Source organism: Rhipicephalus microplus, chromosome 2, assembly GCF_043290135.1.
Source record: "Rhipicephalus microplus isolate Deutch F79 chromosome 2, USDA_Rmic, whole genome shotgun sequence".
In the NCBI taxonomy this organism is placed as follows: domain Eukaryota; kingdom Metazoa; phylum Arthropoda; class Arachnida; order Ixodida; family Ixodidae; genus Rhipicephalus; species Rhipicephalus microplus.
In genome coordinates, this window is record NC_134701.1 from 253,609,111 (window position 1) to 253,630,680 (window position 21,570).

Here is a 21,570-nt window from a genome sequence, read left to right on the forward strand (position 1 = left end):
GACCACTTTTCGCAAGCTCAACAGTGCGCAAAAGCACAGCCTTTGAGATTTGTAATTTTTAGTTGAAGACTATATTCAAAATTAAACATCCTAAACATTACCTCAATATTTGTTCTAAAAATATAATGTGTAAATTTTTATAATATACTAAGTTTTAGTAAAATTTATATTATTACAAAGTTATGTAAGGCTAATTGAAGCCAAGAACTGCCAAGAACAGTTCGCAGATTTGTTGACAGCTGCTGGCGTCGGCACGTGTTTGGAAACTGGCGTAGTTGAGTTACAGTGCTGTAGTTGAGTGTACAGAAACAAGTTCAGTGGAAACCATGAAGCAAAGAGCGGGAAACAAGCTCCCCAACAATCTGCCGCAGTTGCAGAACTTGATAAAACGTGACCCTTTATCCTACAAAGATGAGGTGAGTAGCTGTTTAGGTTCGTAGCTTTCCGTGGTTCCCGTGTCATGACGATAGTTGTAGCGCGAGAACAGAACGACACAGAGACAAGAAGGACACGACACGGACACAATGACACGGTCTCTGTGTCGTCGTTCTGTTCTCGCGCTATAACTATCGTCATGCCATGCCAACTAGCCCAAGCTGCCACACTCCTGTGTCGTGTCGTTGCTGATACTCAGTACGTTGACTGTCGCCTGATTACTGCTGACGACTTTTCGTTCCAGTTCAATCTGCAACGCCACTTCTATGAATCGCTGCTTCAAGCTTTCCGGCTCCGTCCGACGGAGCACAACAAGGAGTTGGACGAGCTGGTCATGTTTTTGGCACAAGTCAGTCACTGTTACGAAGAAGAGATGAAACAGTTCCCGCAGGACATGGTCGATCTCCTCAAGAATTACAACACCCAGCTTGATCCGGAAATGCGGATGGTATTATGTTTTGGCACTTTTACGTTGTTTACCTTTACATTGTCTACTGCGACCAATTGTTGATATATCTGCGTTTAGCGCGTATAATACGGAACAGGTTCAAAGCGGCTTCATGGTCTGGTCCCAATTGCACCTCAGTTTGACAAACTCCTTGTTTGGAGTGCAACCGAACTCGGAACTTTCGTAATTCACAATAAATACAAGCAATGCAGGAGTCTGTGACCTTATGGCACGAGAAGAATCCAGTTGGAAATTAAAGGAGGAACGGTTGAACTGATCTGTTTGAACACCGTTTTGAAGCGCTATCTTTACTAAGTAAAATGTCTGGGAGATAAAATGCCTTTGAGAAAAGCATTTATCTATATTATATTTCTAAGGCCACTAATGAAATCTGCTTGCTGTTGTCTTGCATTTTAGTGCCATTTGTCACGCGAGACTGCAAGCTCAGACTGAAGTAGACACAGAGGTGAACATAAAATGCACCTAGACGGATAAATTGGCACAAGTCACTTGACAAGGTCACAACTGACAGCAGAATACATCCCTAGGTCAGAGATCTGCACTGAAAGTGCTGCAAAAAGAATGTTTGTTTAGTAATTGAACTGGCATGTGTCTAAAATGTGTCAAAGTTTTCCCTACTTCCATGTCTTGTTGACTTACTTGTCGCAGATTGTTGTCGAACGTGCCAGCAGAATTTGTTCAGAGATTTGAGACTCTACAGGACAAATTAACATTAAGATGATCTTACAAGATCATATGTTGCATGCCAGCGGTTACTAGAGCATATGTTGTAAGCATTCCATATTTGAAAACATATAAGCCTGACTACAGTTAGAGCAGCACTTGCTTGAGATGGAAAAAAAGAAGCCGATGGTGCTCAGTAGCTCCTCATTTCAAGAACACTCAGCTTTCAGAACATTGTGCTTTTCTTTGGGCTAGTAGGCTGGGCACATTTCCGTGTGTATATGTTCTCTTTAGCTCACAACACTTATATTGTAGAAACATTTCCTAGGACGATGTGCTTGATAATATTACAGTAGAATTGACCGTAAGGAGTATCTTGTGACTTTTCATCTATGTCTTTTGTCACCTGAACTGTATTTATGTGTGAGCAAGTACTGATGACATTAGCGCTGCTCATTGGGAACACAGAAACAGTTGGTTGTTGTACAGTGCAAACACATCACAATGTTGTGTGCACCAAGGTTCAAGCTGGTTGGGGCTACATTGCTCTGATTGTTCTCGCAATTGTTTCTGTACAGACGTTCTGCAGAGCCCTAATCCTGCTGCGCAACAAGGGTTTGCTGCAGCCAACAGATCTGCTCGAGCTTTTCTTCAACCTTTTGAGGTGCCAGGACAAATCTCTGAGGGTTTTCCTCAAGAACCACATAATCCAGGATATAAAAAATACCAATGCCAAAAGAAAGGATGCCAAGCTAAACACGGTATTTATTTTCATCTCTTCTTTTCAATCGCCATCACATGCTCCCCAAAGTGGGAAAAGTACTTGACCAGTCTATTCAAGGAACGATCGTTACCTACTCTGTGTGTATGAAAATACCCAGAATACAATTTTTGTTTGTTTGTTTTGCCAGCTATCTACGGTGCTTGTGGTTTATGCTGAATATGCCTAGTGCTTGCCATGTGCCAAAGTAATTAGAACGTATTTCATCGGTCAGCTGCACTATGTCATAAATATGCAAAGGCCTTGGGTAATACTGTTTAAAACTTGTACTGTGCATTGAAGTAAACCATTAACAGCAGAGACATATCTTTCATGGAGAGTATACGGACAAGTTTGTGGCAAGATACATGACAATTTTTGCTTGTGTTTCTTGGCCATTCCTTTCAAGATTTCAATTGAGCTTTCTTTTTTTTCCCTTGTTTTCAGACGCTGCAGAACTTCATGTTTACCATGTTGAAGGACAGCAACTTAGTAGCTGCTAAAACCTCTCTTGTAAGTAGCACTGTGTATTAGTCATGTTACTTCTCAATCTCAATGTTCTGTCAATGCAATACACTCGTGAAAGGTGGTTTCAAATACTATAATCATGCACTTGGCCTGAGGCAAACGACCACAGTTTGACTTGTAGAGTGATGAATAGTGCACACCTATTTTTCATGCCATCAGAGATTTCTTAGGCTCTTGTTCATGTGGCCTCAGAGAAACCAGCTTTGGCATTGTACAGTCATGTCAGCAGTGAACTCTATTCATGTATACTGTGGCTTAAAAAATAAATTTCCAACTCGCTATTCTCTTGCGATAAATCTATAGCCTCCATAACCTCATTATTATTTTTTGTTGTTGTTTCAGTCAAGCTTTTCAAAACCAGGCATACTTTCTATGTCATGTCCAAAATGCCCGTCGTTTCTGCTTGTGACTGCTCCTTGCAAGCAACACAAGCAACCCAAGTATTTAAGTGCCCTAGAGATTACTTGCATGCTAGTAGCATTACCTTTTTTGAAACCTGTGCAGCAGCAGGACAGTTGCCATTCTGATAGATCTGTAAAATGCTCCCCCCCCTTGCCCCCAGCATGTAAGCTTCTTTGCTGTGCTTCCCTTAGTGCCTATTCTGTTGTTTTAATAGGCTGACAATTATTTGTTTGCTTGGAAGGCTCTAATTATTTTAGGGTACTTATGGTTTTCTTCACTAAATATGTGAGCCTGTTATGAGATTGTTCTTCAAGGAGTCAGCACTGCTTTTCTGCCGAGTGTTGAACAATTATGCTTGTTTTAGAGATGTGTAAACAGGTGCTGCATTACCGTTTAATTGAAAGCATCACGGTATATTTAGCAATTTTTTAAAGGTGTACTGACACGAGTTTGAGGCGTCGCAAAAGGTACAGTTTTAGTTTTCTTGGTATGCTGTGTTGACGCTCTCCACACACCAGACTCGGACAACTTGCTAAAATATTTTAATGCAATAGCGTCAAAAAGCTCGTTTGGCAGAAATTCTGGCGTCGGTGTTGTTGGCTGTGAGCAAAAAATCATGATCTTATGTGTGACTGAAAAATCGAGAACAATGCAAATAAAATAAGTAATAAAAAAATCCTGAGTAAAAATGGGGATCGAACCAGGGTCGTTTGCGTGGCAAGCAGATGTTTTACCACTGAGCCACGGGTCTGTTTGGAAATACAGTGAAAGTAACTTGCACGTTTTACAAGCATACACGCACTGTGTATATGCTTCACAATATACCATGAAATAATGCTGTAATAATGCATGGTACAAGCGTACATTGCCATTGGGCGTTAGAAAAATGCGATTATTATGATGACCTCATGGTTTAAAGCCAGTCACCCACTGCAAAAGGCACACACGTTACCATGACTTTCCATTAAGCATGACGATAGTATTAGCGCGAGAACAGAACGACGACACAGAGACAAGAAGGACACGAGCGCTCGTGTGCTTCTTGTCTCTGTGTGCGCGCTCGTGTCCTTCTTGTCTCTGTGTCGTGGTTTTGTTCTCGCGCTATTACTATCGTCATGTCGTACCTACTAGCCCAAGCTGCCACATCTTCATTAAGGTCACGCTGTGAGTGCATAACAAGTTCGAAAAGATTTCGTACACTAAGTGTACGCAGCGAAATATTGCTATCGCATTCAACTCTTGAAGGCGAAGCTTAAGAGTCCCACTATTTCTTACTTTGATGTTGAAGTTTTTGTCACTGAGCATCAGCAAGCCAGTTCACCGGAATGGACATTATCTCGATGAGTCGACACAGTTCCACTAAGTTTGCAAACTGTGCGTCCTGCGTGCAGCCTAAATCACAGAAATCACTGTCAGTGTCGCTGGAGAGAACGAACTAATCATTGTTTAAGTGCACGTTGTTTATGTTGTTTAATCATTGTGTGCATCACAAGCAGATGGCAGGTCTACCGCTAAAACATCACGAATTACTGTCCTCCCGTGATGTGTTATGCAGTGTGTGGTCACGGAGAAGCCGCCCCTTTGATATCGACACAGAAACTGTTTTTCTAAAATAGTGTAGTTAAAAATATATGCAATGAATCTCCAGGCATCACAGTACTCATTTTAGGGTTCTCGAAACCAGTGTTCTTATCTAAAGCAACAATCTTGAAATATTTAAAACTGGCATCTGTACTCGTTTAAAATACATCGGTGTTTTCTCATTGTTTCGTTCTCAGGATGTCATGGTGACTTTGTACAAAAAGAACATATGGAATGATGCCAAGACAGTGAACGCCATAGCCACAGCCTGCTTCCACAAGGCAACAAAGGTGAGTCCAGTTGCATGGGCTTTGTCCAGTTTTATTGACTCAGGCTTTTCGTAGGTGCTGGCCACTGCTCTCAACTTCTTCCTCGGTAGCGATGAAGAGGAGAAAAATGAAGATTCCAGCAGTGAGTCTGAGGTAGTGTGTTAATGTCGTCCACTTTTATTCTTGAAGTTAAAGAAAAGGTGAAACTTGTCAGTGTTTGCAAATGTCCATGATGTGTGCAGCCTGAAGGCCCAAGCATACAGGAAATCATCATGGCTCATCGGGTGAACAAGAAGTCGCGGAAGAGGAAGCGCATCCTTGACAAAAGCAAGCAAGCAAAGAAGGTGGGAGGCCTTCCATAAGGTTACCCTGGGTGCCTTGCGCTCTGTACTAAGGTGCTCAGCATATAACTTAATATGCTGTCTTTCATGTTTATCGTGTGGAAGAGCTATTTCTATAGAAATCATTAGTGTTCCTAAGGCCAGTATTTCTTCATAGCAAAGTAAGTCAGTAGGCAGTAGGAAATCTTGCATTTTTTTTTCTCACTGAATCAATGTGTCATCTGAATAAATGTAATCTATTAGAAATGATTTGAATATTGTGTTAGATTATTAACTTCCTCTAACATAATACAGAAGTAGAGAAGCAAGTGGACAGTAAAAAATATATAAAAGTGATAGTTCTGACTTTGTCTTTTTAAAGTTCCAAGAGCACAAGAGGTCTGCGAGTAATCAATGCTAAAGAGTACAACTAAGAAAGCATTCTCGTGAATGTCTAGCGAGGCCACCTATGTTTTACAAGGTATAAATTTGTTTTTTATAGCAAAGCCACTAATGCAGAGTTGTTGCAAACGAACCTCTGAATGGTTGATTGTGAGCAGATTCAAAAAGCCACTGACTTGATTTCTAGTTTGGGCTCACTGAAATTCCTCCATCATTAAAAAAAATTTTCCGTTAAAGGTTCATCATCTTCCAGAAAGACTCGAATAGTCATGAGAGTAAATCGATGACTATGTTTTCTTTTTTCTCTCTATTCTTTCGTCATGCTTTTCTCATTTTTCAATTCTAGAAACAAAAGAAGGACAGCAAGGCACAGGTTTTCAACTTTTCTGCGCTTCATCTGATACACGATCCACAATGTGAGCTCATCTTCTAAATTTTTTTCTTCATGCCTTCAGTGTTTTCATTTTTGTATCATTGCTATGCGTGCCGCATGTAGTGGTGATGAGAGTGTTGTGTACTTACCATACAATTTAAATACCTTGCAGCCATGGCTGAGAAGCTGTTAAAGTCCCTTCAAGAGATGAACGAAAAATTTGAAGTCAAACTTCTCGTCATGAACTTGATTTCACGCCTTATTGGCATTCACGAGGTAATAATATCCTCCTTTTTTTTTTTTACAAAGTGCTGTAAATCTGTTCACAAGAAGAGACTGGTAGGATGTGTTTGTGAATTTGTGTTAAGGTTAGCTTTATGACAACCAGAGGTACGATTTGCCATGAAAGTAGGCACTCTTCTTTTTTTTGCTCAGTCCTTTCTTATACATTTGTGCGCTGTGCCGTCATGCAGAATCTAGAATGCCAAATAGTCATGTTTGAGCAAATCATATGTTCATAAATTAAAAAAACATACCCTATTTTCAGCCTAACTCAATATATTGTCTCTTTTTAGTGAGTCATTAAACTTGGCTATATATATCAGATTATAGCTATATGTATAATTCAGACCTCAATATAACGAATTTGGATATGACAAATTATCCATTATCGATTATAACAAATTAAGGGAAGGATACTTTTGTCATAAACACAGTGTCACAAATAATCATTTGTAACAAATTTTTGGATATAACGAAGTATTTTCATGGCAGGTGTGACTTTGTTATAATGAGCTTTGAGTGTATCTATTTAATGTGTCTATTTATTCACCAGCTCTTTGTGTTCAACTATTACCCATTGGTTCAGCGATACCTTCAGCCACATCAAAGAGGTGGGTCTCTGCTTATGTGTATGCTGGCGTAGGGTTCACAAGGGTCTACTGTGAAACATTGCCAAAATTTGCTTGTTTCACAGCATCTTCTTTGTGACTTGCCATTTCTCTTTCTCTTACAGAAGTCACAAAGATACTACAGTACACAGCGCAGGCGTCCCATGAGCTCGTTCCACCCGATGTAAGTCTTTGCTCATTTGGTCTGCCAGCACTTAATGCACAGTTTTGTTTTTCTGACACTGTATTTGTGTTTTTTTGCTGGCAATTGTGTTTATTGTGCTTCTTTGTAGGTTTTAGAGCCAGTGTTGATGACGATTGCCAACAATTTTGTTACTGAGCGCAACTCAGTTGAAGTAATGACTGTTGGGTGAGTAAATTGTAAAACTCTTTATACACATTGAAAATGGCTTATATACTATATGCATCTATAATTATAGTAGTATAAATAGTATTTAAAATCATACGATGGGACACATTCATGCACTAAATAGTTTATTGAGGATACACAATGTGTTTGCCGTGTTTTGCATTGATTATTGTCTGCCATATTTGGTACCTGTGCTGGCTAGGTCCTATTAAAGGGACTTTCTCCAGGTCACATAATAAATTTTAGTCAGGCACTAGAAGTCGTTGTATGCCCAATGAAGAGTATGGTGCCACAAGAATTTTTCAGATCAGTTCATAATGAGTTGAGAGAACTAATATTTTTAGGCTTGTGCGAATAGTGGATTTTAGGCTCGAAGCGAATAGTGATTTTGGTCGAATAATTATGAATTGAATTCGAATACTACATACGCCCCGCCGCGGAGGTCTAGTGGCTAAGGTACTCGGCTGCTGACCCGCAGGTCGCGGGTTCGAATCCCGGCTGCGGCGGCTGCATTTCCGATGGAGGCGGAAATGTTGTAGGCCCGTGTACTCAGATTTGGGTGCACGTTAAAGAACCCCAGGTGGTCTAAATTTCCGGAGCCCTCCACTACGGCGTCTCTCATGATCATATTGTGGTTTTGGGACGTTAAACCCCACATATCAATCAATCAATCGAATACTACATACAACATACGAAGAAAACGGGCATATTTATTATGACCTAACTAACCTACACATAATTTTAAAAATTAAAATGAGGCCTCTATGCAAATGTCTTTTTTCCGTTCAAAGGAAGTCGAAACAACTTTGAGTAGTAGCAGGATTTGACTTTCGGCAGGATGCGAGTCATAACCCTTATAATATGTAACATTTTTATAAAATAAATTGATTTGAGGGTAATATTTCTATTTAAAGGGGCTGCGCAACACTTTTTCAAGTAACCATGAAATGGATTCACGAAAGAAGTTTATTGCCTCATAAATTCATCGTCCCCAAAATTTTTAGAATCCTTCCAGTACGTGCGGAGCTGCAAATATTTGTCGCACACTGCAAGTTAATTATCTTTTCTCGTCCCAACGAAAGCACTGGAAGCTAAGCAGGGAAGTATAGCACGAGGAAAGAAAATACGTCACACGTGCTTTTTGAGCTTGTGGAGTCATTTGCCGAGAGAAGGAGCAATTTTTAGCCGACTTTGAGAATTTGTTGTGTGCTGTGCTATAATTTTTGGCTTGCGTGTCCTCGGTAGCCTCCACTACCGATCGACAGCATTTTCTTACAATGTAAAAAAGTGTTGCAGGGCCCCTTTAAACTTGGGTAGCTTCGCGACAAAGCGGATTTTTCCTGGATAGGTTGTTTCACGGTTCAGCACTCCTACACTGCAGTGAAACCACTTTTACAAGCGGTACATTTGGATTAGTATGCATCTATTTGTTCCTTGTGAATACTTTGAAATTTTCAATAATTTCAATTCAAATCAAAGCAAATTAGAATACCCTACTATGCGAATATTCAAAGCATTTGAATATTCGCACAAGCCTAAATATTTTGTTGCAGCGCAAAACCTTGATGCGAGGGGGCAAGCTTGAAACCCTTACCATGGATCCCATGTAGCCTTTGCGAGCGAAATTCTTTCTCTGCCCTCTTCGGAAGCGGAGTCAGAGTATTATGCGTAGCATACATATGAGCACATGATGCACATGCAAGGTCATGTGCGTGTGATGTGCTCGAGCCTGCCTGAGATCTAACCTGTGCCCCCGAGCACGCAAGTCGTGTTGTCGAGTTTGAGGTGGTCATGTTATGTTGGCATACTCTGAGGTCTACCGCCTGCTTATGCAGAATGGTTTCTCAGTGTTCGCATGTTTGCAGAGGCTGGCACGGATCATGGATCCTTACCGTGACACACTGCATCTTTATCGCTAGCACTGCTGTCTGAGACGATGCACCGAAACCATGTGAAGCGTTGTCCGGGGCCTGTATGACACGGGAGCGGAGAGAAGAACACAAACACATGTGAAACGGAGACAAATTAGCCTCGTATCTTGTGGCTATTAGAAGTAAAAATACACACATGCACACACATAAAAACATGCCAATTGCACTTGAGTGTTTTATCATTTCCCTTAACTCATTCATTAATTAATTGATTCAAGCAACAGATAACAGAAATTACATGCCTCGAACATTTCTCAAAGTGTCACCTGCATCCATGTGCCACATCCAAGCACAATTAACTACGTAGTGCCATACCTTTTTGTCCATCATACCTTCCATTTTGGGGAGCGCACCCACGAGACGAAGGGCTAGTGGCATTCAGCTTGAAATTTTATCGATTTTCGCGTCATGTAGCTTTGCAAGTTTTGGCAGCCGTGATCGTGAATGCCATGTGTACGCATAGTGCTCCTCAGCTCAAACTTCTCAGTCCTGGTGAGGGGCTCTTTGAAGTCTTTTTTATCTGTACATCAGTCATGCACTTCAAACTAAAATCTGCGTGAAATGAGTACAGATGATGCTGATGGTGTCCTCGCCTTTGATCTTTTTTTCAGGTTGAATGCAATTCGAGAAGTGTGTGCACGATGCCCCTTGGTCATGAATGCAGATTTGTTGCACGACTTAGCTCAATACAAGTCATACAGAGACAAAAGTGAGCACTTCTACTAGTCTTGCATCTTTTCCCAGTGTTTCACAGTTACTTTTTAGGGGTGTGTGAATAGTGAATTTCAGAACCGAATCAAATTCGAATTGAATACTTTATTTGAATAGTGTTTGAATAGTAAGGCAATCATTTTGAAAGCAGCCCCAGAATGGTTATGTAACCATTTCTGAAAAGGTTAAATAGTTCCACATTTTATTTGAAGCAAGATATCACTAGCTTCAATTAAGGAACTTTACAATTACGTTTTGCTAAAAAAATACCACAATTATGTAAACTGATGCACGTTTGGATGCTACAGGAAATATAATCCGAGAAGTATTTTATAACTGTAGGTTAGAATGCAGAAGTGACTACAGTTTTGAGTATGGCATATTACCAAACAGATATTAAATGAAGCTTGTACATAAATATTAACCAGTATTCATAAGGCTAGAATCTGAGAAGTATTTTATAACTGTAGGTTAGAATGCAGAAGTGACTACAGTTTTGAGTATGGCATATTACCAAACAGATATTAAATGAAGCTTGTACATAAATATTAACCAGTATTCATAAGGCAACATTATCATGAACATCATAATGAAGGTAATAGATTGATGACTTTTGCTATGGCAGCATTGGACTAACATCCACCATCCTGTGATCAACATAGCATCAATGGTCCTGTAAAACCTTGGGCTTCATGTGTCTTGGTAATTCTGCAGTTAAAATAAGAAACATAACGGCTCGCCGTTCCAACGCTTCGTTCCTTTGATGTTTATTTTTTCATCGTTGCTTATTATTAAAAAAATATTCTAAAAGTATTCAATTTTTGTCACAGGCACTATCCAATTCGAGTACGGAGTCGAGTAGTACGCTATTTGATTAATTATTGCACTGTTGTGATGGGTATGCTGTGTGCAATGTTTCATGCTCACTAGCAGTCATTATTGTTTACTTTTTGTGTCATAGTCGTCGTAAATTGGATGTAGGATTTGGAGAACAAAGCCATCCAGCTCGGTATTCAATTCAACTGTCTTGTCACATAGGTGATATCATCCTATTTCAAAGACTCCTAGTTTACTGAGCATACCCTAGAACATGTCATGTATTTGGTTTCCAAGTAGACCCACAAGTTGTTTAATAACTGCCAAATTCATAATGTTACCGTTGAACCCCTTTATATAAGAGGCCCTGATGTAGCAGACCATTGGATATAAGTAGGGCTTCGTGCCCCGCCGCGGTGGTCTAGTGGCTAAAGTACTCGGCTGCTGACCCGCAGGGCGCGGGTTCGAATCCCGGCTGCGGCGGCTGCATTTCCGATGGAGGCGGAAATGTTGTAGGCCCGTGTGCTCAGATTTGGGTGCACGTTAAAGAACCCCAGGTGGTCTAAATTTCCGTAGTCCTCCACTACGGCGTCTCTCATAATCATATAGTGGTTTTGGGACGTTAAAACCCCACATATCAATCAATCAAGTAGGGCTTTGTGTTTTTTTGAGAAATAAAACAAATACAATAAACACTCGCTAGTAAAATTTCTGACTATTACAATTTATCTAATAAGATCCGATTTTAAAAAGACATTTTCACTGTTCAAAGGGCATTTTCAGAGTTGACAATTATCAATCGAAAGAAACGCTCCTCCATCAGCGTCAAGTACCTCGTAAAGCATGCTGGCATCTATTACAACAAGCTGTACTAAAATAGCAATACGAACAAACATAGGTGCTTTGTATTCGAGTATGTGTGCTTGTACGTAAAATTTCGTACAATGGAGAATAATAATAATATGTCGTATAATTGTCATCAAGAATGAGGGAGGCTGGGAGAAAAAACTTTGAAGCAGCTTGACCAGCTCTTTCTCACCCCAGAAGTATACTTTAGTGAACTTACAGCAATGTACTATCGGCATCAAATGAAACGCGAATTGCAAAGTGCGCGGCACAAGCCTTATTAATGGCATAGGGCCTGCCGTCCACCAGTCATTGACAGACAGGCCCGCACATCCGGTGTGGCAGCACTGGGCGATCCCCCTATAGTGCAATATTTCTGCTTGTGTTCAAATGAGGTATTTGAAATGAACAAAATAAAAAAAATACAAAGTTTAAACTATTGCAGCTTAAGGTGAGTATTGTAGCACGGTTGGTCATCATGGAGTCCATCATCACGGAATGCCTGGCAAATTTTATTTCTAGTAGACAAAGGTCAGTTCATAATGCTGGCATTTCACGCTGTTTCACTTCGTGATGGTAAAGCGAAACAATTTGCACTCTTTCTTCCGAAGAAACACTCGACATTATCAGTTAAAGTAAAGCCTTTTCGGGACGGTCTCTGAAAGAAGGGTGCAGGTGAAGCAGCGCTGGCGAATGAGATACGATGATCATATAGAAATCAACCACAAGCCGATTATATTTCTCTTTTTGTTTTATCGTGCCAAGACACCGATTGCACTGCGGCGCTGAAGTAAAAGCAAGGAATTGCGAGTGATACGATCAAAAGCGCTTGGCGCGCCCACGATGGCCACCATTATCACCATACGAAAACTATAGCAGAAACGGAGATAATGCACTCTAGGGGGATTGCGCGATGCTGCAAAACCGGATGTGCACTACTGTCAATGATGATAACTGAACGGTCAATACTCTACTGTTTCAAATGCTTGAAACACGCGCTCCGCTGCTCGGGTTTCATTTGACGCCGATAGTACGTCAACAGACTTATCAACAGAGTAAATGAAAAGGAAACAAGAAAAAAAATGAAAGGTTCTTCAGCAGAATTATCAGCAACCATGCAAGGCATTTTTATTACAAGTAAAATTAATAAGGAGACATTGAAACAACTTATAATGCAAAATTAAATACTAAATTTTGCAGGATTGGAGATTTACAATAAATAAGTTGAATTCCAAATTTTCACACATGCTCAAAAAAAAAAAAACTCTGGAAAACACATTTTGAACTTCAAGAAAAATAAACTCTGAAAACACGGAGCTCTAGATATAAGAAACATCAGTGCACCTACATTGAAATGGGATAATTCAGAAAATGAAAACATACTGTAAAATTTCCAGCAACCACCCCTACTCCCCTACAGTAAAAGATAATCGAACAAGATTAGAAGAGTAGCACTTGATCTAAAATCGAAGATGTCAGTGGAAGAGCCTTAAGAAAAATGCAAATCTGTGTTTCCAATGCAATACTATAGTGAATATGCGCGCATTTGCTGTTTTGCTGAAGCAGAGAGTAAGGGCACCCTCATGTGAAGTTTCGTGTGTTATGACAAGTAGGACAAACATTCCGACAGATGTGACTACTAATGGCGAATTCCATTGGGAGAGCAGGAGCTCTCAAAAGCATGCTTAAAGTGTTCTCTTCAGAGCCGGCAAGTTTCAGTGGTTGAACAGGTGCAGGAGGGCTGTCATCTACTGGTAGAGCGAGAGTGCTTTTGCTGCGCCGAGAGCAGCCAGGAGCAGTTTCAGTGCTCTCGCCTGAAAAGCAGAGTAGGCGCAGTACGACGAGTCACGTGGTCCATGAACGCCTGTGGCCTCCAAATTTTTCTTCAGCCGGCGACCGCGGCGGCTATGGTAGCAACCATGTGTAGTTTGACATCTCTATTTTGTACTGATGGCTACAATGAGAGTTGGACGTTTGCCGAATGAGTCATTGCAGAAGCATACTAGGTATTAGAATAATGAAAAATATGTGGCTGACCGATTTCACGCGTATTTTGCTGCTGCCCCACAAAGAATATGCCGGGGCTTGGAATGTTTCGACAACATGGTCTCCCCACTCATCACCCCCTTCACCTGCCCTCCGGGAGCGTGCCGCATTCTAGTGGCTGGTTGAGTGGCCCTGCTCTCAGTGCTCTGCCCCTCTACTCCTGTTCTCTCAATGGAATTCGCCATAAGGTTGGATCCTGAGGCACCACACTGTAAAAGTAATAAATTGTGCACATATGTACAGACCATCAAAACTCGTGTTCTTAGTAGCTGCTGCGGATGATTCTGCAGTGCAGAACAGGTTGGGAAAAAAGTGGGAGAAGAGGAGGGGGATGGGGAGCGCTTGATCAGTCATGGACGCATATTTCGTACCTCCCTAAAAACGGAAAAGGGGGCGCGTGCTTGGGATTTTCAGTAGTGCAGTAGACTCTTAGTAAACGTAAATATCCTATACGGAATTGCTAAACAACTGCCTTTAATGTGATTGCTTTCATACGTGAATTAAACACCCCTGTTTGTCTCTCAGTAAATGAAACTCCTGTTCCCTTAAATGAACTCCCTTAAAGTTCTATTTATTGAGTTTTGTGTACTGCGCTTATAGGAGACTCGGGACAAAAACTGATGGCCAGTGCACGTCTCTTATGAAGTGATTCAACTGTATATGGAAGCTTTAGGTTATCTTACAGCACCGCCTCATTTCTTCATATACGTGCCTCTTTTATAGATGTTTCAACAGCTGCCAAGTCACTGATCCATCTGTACAGGACCATTAACCCAGAGATGCTTGCAAGAAAGTTTAGAGTAAGCGTTATTCTTCGTATTGGTGAAGCTTATTGCACTGCACCTGATTGAATGTTAAGCAGGTGCTGACTACTGCTGTGTAATTTGCACGGACTAAGTATCATAAGAAAATGTTTTTGACTGGCAAGCAAACCTGCTGGTTGCACAAAAAAATTGGTTTCGCTTTTGTTTGCTACTACCCTACATCTAATATTTGTTTCTTTAATGTAGATGTTTAGTGTAATAAAAAGCAATATGTTACAATTACTTCTTTGTTGGAGCTTATGTATATAGTATATATATTTATCATATGTCCCCTGATGGACTGATCGAGACAGACAATGAGGTCTATATATTCACTTCTCTTTCTTTCTTCTGCCATGAATTTTGGCGAGCTTTAAAACTAGTTGAATTTAGTTACATTTTACTGTGTTCTTTATTCACACACTTCTTGTCCTCTAAAAATTTCTCTGTAGCACTCATCCTTATACTTATAACACACAGTCAAAAATTCTTTCGCTGATTTCGCAGGTCAGTGAGAGATTCCTCTCAATGTTTTTTTTTTCCACTGATATGTATCGAAAATTATGTAGCAACCAAGAGCCATGACAATTGGAAGCTGTTGTGTTTGCAGTTTATTAAGTTGTTTCCTAACTTGTACTTAGATTAGTTAATATGAGTTAGCCTAGTAACTGTCTGTATCATCATGATTGTTTGCCTTCTTGGCTGTTTTAGCATTGTCCCTATATTCTGCTTTAAGCTTGCTGCATATTACTTGCAACTCTAGTAAAAAAAAATTGGTCCCCAAGAATACATGCCTCTTACTACTTAAGCCTTCTAATATAGCACACATTCTCAAGGCTTTGAAACCCTGTACACCCTTACAGTGGGTGAAGCTTTTTAGACTCAGGATGTTGAAAATATTTGGTCAATCAGTCTTCCTACAGCATTTGTGCAGGCCACTAAAATTTAGGCATAGACAGTACTGGGCAACTAAAGTCATTGAGGAACATGTTGAGACTAATTTAAGCTATGCACCGGCTGTCCAGGGTAAACCCACTGAAGAAACGCAAGAACTGAAGGCCCTCAAGTATGGGGAGCTCAAAGCTCCAAGCTTTGTACCTGGTGCTGAAGTGCTAGAAGTTGATGGTGAAGAGGAAAACAATGGTGAGTCTATGTTACTAGTTGAAATACGTTGCTGATGCATCACAAGCTTGTTTAAATGTACAAATAAGTACACAAATCTTCAGCAATCTAAAGAAGACGCAGGCGGAACATGTAAGCTTAAAATGATGAAAAGTCACTGAGCAGGAAGGTTCATTACTTCACGAATAAAAGCTGCTTTCTTTTGTTATATAGATGAAGAAAATGACAGTGACGATGAGGATGACGACTCGGACGGCTGGGTTGATGTCCAACATTCGGATGATGAAGCACCTGACCCTGAACCTGGCCATGAAAATAAAACAGAGCAGGGAGCAGATTCTGCCAAGGTATCTATTGTTGGGCACTGGTGTGCTTTTGGCACTGCAGGCTATTAAAATGTGGGCGTACAAAAAGGGAATTCATCACTCTTTCTTTTCAACAAGTTGGCAAATTTTAAACATGGAGTGATTAGTTCCTCGGAAATCAAAGCGTTTAACTTGTACGAGGTTACTGAGGGTACGAGGTCATTTGCGCAGCACTCATGAGTAGGACCAAGGACGAGAACAAAAGACAACAGGTGCTGTTCTTGTCCTTGGTGGATTGCGAGCAACAGCCTGCTAGCTCAGCTAACCATCTTAATGAATAAAGTTAGTATGTACCGAACGCTGACACCTGTGTTGTCTGCGGGGGCAGTCTCATGCATGAAGACTGGTCATATCTACCAGTATAATGCCAGTCTCAAAATCAGATGGGAAGCTTTTTATGGGTCAGATTTGCAAAAATCAGTGATGAGAGGGCTGTCAGACCACTTGTGTTATCTTTCCCAGTTCCCTTGCTACCAGAGCTTTTTAAGGTAACCATATAATGAGGTGCCATTTGCACAAGAACACTCGCTTACTTTTTGTAACAGCTGCATTACCACATGAACCGTTACGGTGTGATCGTCTTGCCGGGCGCCTAAGCATTATGAGAGCCATGCAATGAGCAAAACGTCAGCGGTATGGAAGAGTGTTAAGTGTCCCCCCAGTATCCTTCAGGTCTTTGTCGTAACTTATCATTCTTCATTCTACCAGATGTAGTTGTGAATATATACAGGGTTTGTGTAAAAAGTATTGGGACAAGTTAAAAAATATATATGTTCATTAGAGAGATTTCTAAAATACCTTAAAAGTTTTCAAAGGATATCCTTCGAGTGTTGACACACTGCCGACATTTTTTCCACAACTCAAAGGCTTCCCGATAGGTGGAATCGGGAAAGTTCCTAAAGAGGCCATGACACCCAATTTTCGATCATAATCTGACTTTTGTGGGCTGATTCTTGTGCATTTGCCAGTAAGCTGGCAAAATTTTAGCACATTTGGTTGCCCATTTAATTTATAATTGAACATTTTTACAAACTGGAGCGACTTGATAGTCAAGCAACACTGCTGCACTTGTGAGCTGTGATGTAACAAGAAGCTGGCTGTGCGAGCGCCTGCTCTCTAGAAATTGATGCTGTTCTGTGGTCAGCTGCAACTGTTTAGTTTTGCACGGAAATGAACTATTTGCAGTGGCAGAAACTTCGGCAGAAAATGACTGCTTTGCTCCTTCCAACGCATGACATCGCACTCGACGTGGCAAAATGGCCGTCGCCAGCAGTGGCTGGTGCTTATAGCCGGCGACTTCTGCGACTGGTTTGGACTGAAAAATTTTTTTTCACGGCCCAATTTTCATATCTTTATAGGCATAATAGACCCTCTGCTTCTTGTTTTTGCTGAAAGTCACGAATTGTTCAGTGAACATTGAAGCACGTATGTACAAGCTGCTTCCAATTCCAAATAGATATACCGGTCTTTTAATACTAAGTCTGGGTTGTAAGGGGGTTCTGGGGTATCGTTGCGATGTTTATCATTGGGAAGACACATATTGTCGCATATAGCCGGGCAAACAAAAACTTCGATGTCATGCCGCAGTTAAATCATTCGCTACCTTAGTTCTTGCACCAGGTCACTCAACAAGTGTTCACTGAAAACATGATCTAGCGTGAACAAACGCTTGTGGGCAACCTAGTGATTGGTGCTTTTTGAAAGTCACAACTTCAACCTCAGTGCATGTGTCGTGCAAGTGCGTTGTGACTAACAGTCATGTTGGGAAGATATTGTTCTCTATACTGTTCATACAGACCCCGTATAACTTTATAAATTTAGAAAGACTTCACAGAGAAAAAGTCTGGGTGCCTGCACTCGGACATCTGTGGATTTGTGCATATCGTACATTCAGCAAGTGAGTGTCCGTGTTAACTCAAAGTTGACAAATGATGTGGTGGCGTCTGACCAGGCTGTATGTGTGCCCAAATTGTGACCTTAGGTGACATAATTTAGAAATGCTCATGCTGTGAGCGGGCCAAGAGCTATCATATTGAGAGGCCATTTATCCAGCTACAATGGACTGCCGCAGCATTCTCATAATATAATAGGTTGACCTCTCACCTTTTGTGTCCGCCAGACCTCGCACACATTTTTGATTACAAAACTTAAGCAATGGCTCCTGCTACTTTCAGCAACAACCTCAGCAATTTCTCCTTGTCTTCAGCTTCTTTGGGTCAGAAGAGTTGAAATCTGGGCCAGTTGGTTTATGATACTCGAAGAAAGCCAGCAATAGTATGGGACACGGTCCCATGCTTTTGCTGGCTTTCTTCAAGTATCCTTCGGTTCAGTCCATTATGCAGGAAGAACTTGAGAATTTGGGTATGGCCATCTGCAACATCCATTTCTTGGACAAGAAACTAATTCCAGGTTACCACTATTTGGGCTGATTTGTGAAATGCCATTTGTGCGTGGCTTCCTTGTTCACAGAACATGCTGCATATTCAGTGCACTTACATGCTGCTTTTAGAAAAACCACGCCGCCACAACAGTATAAACACCCTCTTTTCTTTCCGTCCCACAAATCAGAAGAAGGGCAAACCTCTGCTGAACCTCGAAGAACGTGCTCAAAAGGCAGCTCTGGTTTCGGAGACTCGAATTCTAAGCCAACAGGAGTTTGCCAAGGTTCGCGCTGCTCAGCTCTCGAAGAAGATGAAGGCTGCAATACCACAGAGGTTCACCAAGAAAGGTGCTGCTACAACAAAGACTGGTGCTGCCACTGCTACTGCCGAAGTACCAGATGCCACCATTGGCGAGAAGTAAGCAAGAATCTTTGTCATGGCAGTCTACACCATTTCATGTCGGAGCACATGTAGATTGGAGGTGTCATGGGGCAGCTGTCTGCACCCTTCTATGTTTTGGGCAAGGTAATAGGGATATGTCCTTATTTATAGATAGCAACGTTGTCCAATATCCTGATGTGTTCTAGAGAGAAAGATAAGAAAAAATGATAACGCTATCTCTCTGCTTAGAGCAGCACACTGGGGAATAAACACTGTATTTTTCACATTTTCAATTGCAGTGATTGGTTTCTGAATGTATTGTCAACCTCATTCTCTGTTTGACTTTCTTTTGCAACAGGAAGGAGATTGTCTCCCTGAGGGACATTGAGAAGCTGGTCAAAAATCCAAGAAGCACCAAGGAGTCTCGGCTTGCTTCGATCAAAGTAATCTTTTTTCTCCAAAAAAATCTTTTCTAAACTTAGATTTTTCCAGTGGGCACATTTTCCCAACATCTGTCTCTGCTTTGCTAGCATTGCATGTCATTAGCTAAGAACTGAAGTGAAACGATTTGATCTGTTGTAAGTTGTGGTGTATCAAGGCAGTCTAGCACAGGGCTTATCAGTTTGCTCCAATACCAATGGTCCCTGTTTGTGATTAACTGTGGCCATAAACATTACAGCCATTGCCGTTTGCCAGGTGTAGCAGTGTACGTGCTGCAGCATTCTTGGTACTTTAAGGGTTACCATTCTTCGGGACTGCATTGACTAACTTGCAACATAATTTGCCGTGCCCGTAGGAAGGAAGAGAAGACCGGGAAAAGTTTGGTGGACGGAAGAAGAAAAAGGGTGAATTTGCAAGCCAGAGCAATAAGGAAAAACGCAAGACCAAGGTCTTCAACATGGTCAAGCACAAACTCAAGCGCAAGCAAAAGCGCTCATTTCGTGAGAAACAGGCAAGTAGTGCATCTCTTGGTAACAATTTAACGCCCTAATGAATTTATTAGAATAGCTTTAGTTCAGCCGAGACGTGCCTGCCACAAGCTATACTGGAAAATGTGTTCATATCTGCAGTACGATAAGGTGATCATATTAGTAAAGGTATTCTAAAGACCTTAGAAAGACGATTCTGTGTGGCAGTACTATGTACAAATATGTTAGTATGTCTCCAGCAGTAGCTTTTAAACAATCTCTGCTTCTCGGCAGTTTAGGAACTGCTCTAAGGTGCTTTAGATTTTCATTGCAGTTTGGTGCCAGGCATAACAAACCCAGTAACCATATAAGTAAGGCTATAATTTGAATCATATATGTATAATTAAAATATTGTTTCTGCTAATGACAAATTTTGATTAAGATCATTTATGTATCTCGCATAACATGGCATCTGTGCAAGTTAAAAGCATTTGCATGCCTTTTATTTTGTTTACTACAGTGGTTCTGCACAATCATTGACACTATATATAGTATTACATTTTTGAGTGAAAAATAAACATTCTGTTTGCACATTGTTGTATTCAACCATTTTCTTTCATTTCAGATTGCCTTGAGGGATGCATTGTTAAAGCAAAAGAGAAGAAAATAGTAGGCTCACAAATATACATTTTGTTTTAATCTCAGTCTCTTTATTGAGCACAGCACCCAGCGTGCAATAAGTGAACATAATACAGGCAAAGCATTTCGTGATCACGCTTTCCACAAGCAAGCAGAAAAAACTGTCTCGCTATGTTACATACTGTACAGTGGCACCTGCATTAAACTCATGCCTGAAATAATATGGCCAGTGATGCCATACCATTACACATGACCCATTCTCGAACACCAGTGCAAGTTTACAGCACCAGGCAGAATGTGAGGCTCATCGAAAATGCAAGGAGTGTTGAACAACAATGACCCACAACTTCTAACGAGTGTAATGCACAGACATAAAATGAGCTTCTAGTGCAGCCAAGTTCTACTTTCTTCCCATGCGGATTGCATTCAAAGAAAGAAAAAGGAATAAGGCTTCTGTTGTAAGCACACACACTTGTACGTACAGCCAGGACATACACAACTATTCTAAATGCAGAATGAGTCATCATCGTTGGAGCTTTCCTATCAAATGTTGGATTCCGGAAGTCCAAGCACAAGATTACTTTAACTTGACTACTTGGTGAAAAATAGGGCATTAATTTCAAGCTCTGTGCACAGACAAATGCCGACGACGTAAAAACCGTGGTTGCAGATATGGGCAGTGCAAAGCTGAGGACATAGTGCATTCTTGGTGCTATTGGAGGACAACTGAAGGTTGCAGAGTTCCAGCAAACAAGTTCCCGAGTGTTTATTGGATCATCCAGCTAAACTTGTCAACCTCCGTGCTAATGGTATGTTTGCGTCAGGAATGATTATTCGTTGTGGTGCTTATTACTGTAAACGATAACTTAATTACTTCGAAGTGGAAGCTGAGTTGATACCATAATGTTATGACTAAAGTAAAATTTAAGACAGAGAATAGGGAATGCTGTAGCATCAAACATAAAAAACAATAGTTGCTTGTCAACACCCAAGAATTGCGTTACAGTTTACTTGTTTTTAACGTCATGAGCTATGTTCATCCGTTTCACGCAGCTAATAATATAACCACCAAGAGTGTGGTGTCTGAGCCTGACAACATGTAGCAGCTAAATGACAATTCCTCTGGATGTTTTCGATAAAAATATTTATAGTACCAAAG

The 21,570-nt window shown here is 40.9% G+C and overlaps 1 protein-coding gene across 2 annotated transcripts; it reads left to right on the plus strand.

Annotated features, from left to right (window-relative positions):
• The first annotated feature begins 210 nt into the window (after positions 1 to 210).
• Positions 211 to 20,471, plus strand: Mys45A (SDA1 domain containing protein Mys45A). Of its 2 annotated transcripts, none has more exons than XM_037421135.2 (20): positions 211 to 416; positions 680 to 883; positions 2,146 to 2,328; positions 2,775 to 2,840; positions 5,036 to 5,128; positions 5,183 to 5,260; positions 5,350 to 5,451; positions 6,176 to 6,245; positions 6,375 to 6,478; positions 7,038 to 7,095; positions 7,218 to 7,276; positions 7,386 to 7,462; positions 10,005 to 10,102; positions 14,536 to 14,612; positions 15,641 to 15,758; positions 15,951 to 16,084; positions 18,671 to 18,900; positions 19,223 to 19,307; positions 19,661 to 19,816; positions 20,398 to 20,471. In XM_037421135.2, the coding sequence occupies exons 1-20, from the start codon at positions 327 to 329 to the stop codon at positions 20,440 to 20,442; spliced, it is 2,127 nt and encodes a 708-aa protein (XP_037277032.2). In that variant the 5' UTR covers positions 211 to 326; the 3' UTR covers positions 20,443 to 20,471. The 2 variants fall into 2 exon arrangements, with proteins under 2 accessions (XP_037277032.2, XP_075736058.1); XM_075879943.1 differs by having other exon boundaries at positions 18,674 to 18,900.
• Positions 20,472 to 21,570: the final 1,099 nt, after the last annotated feature.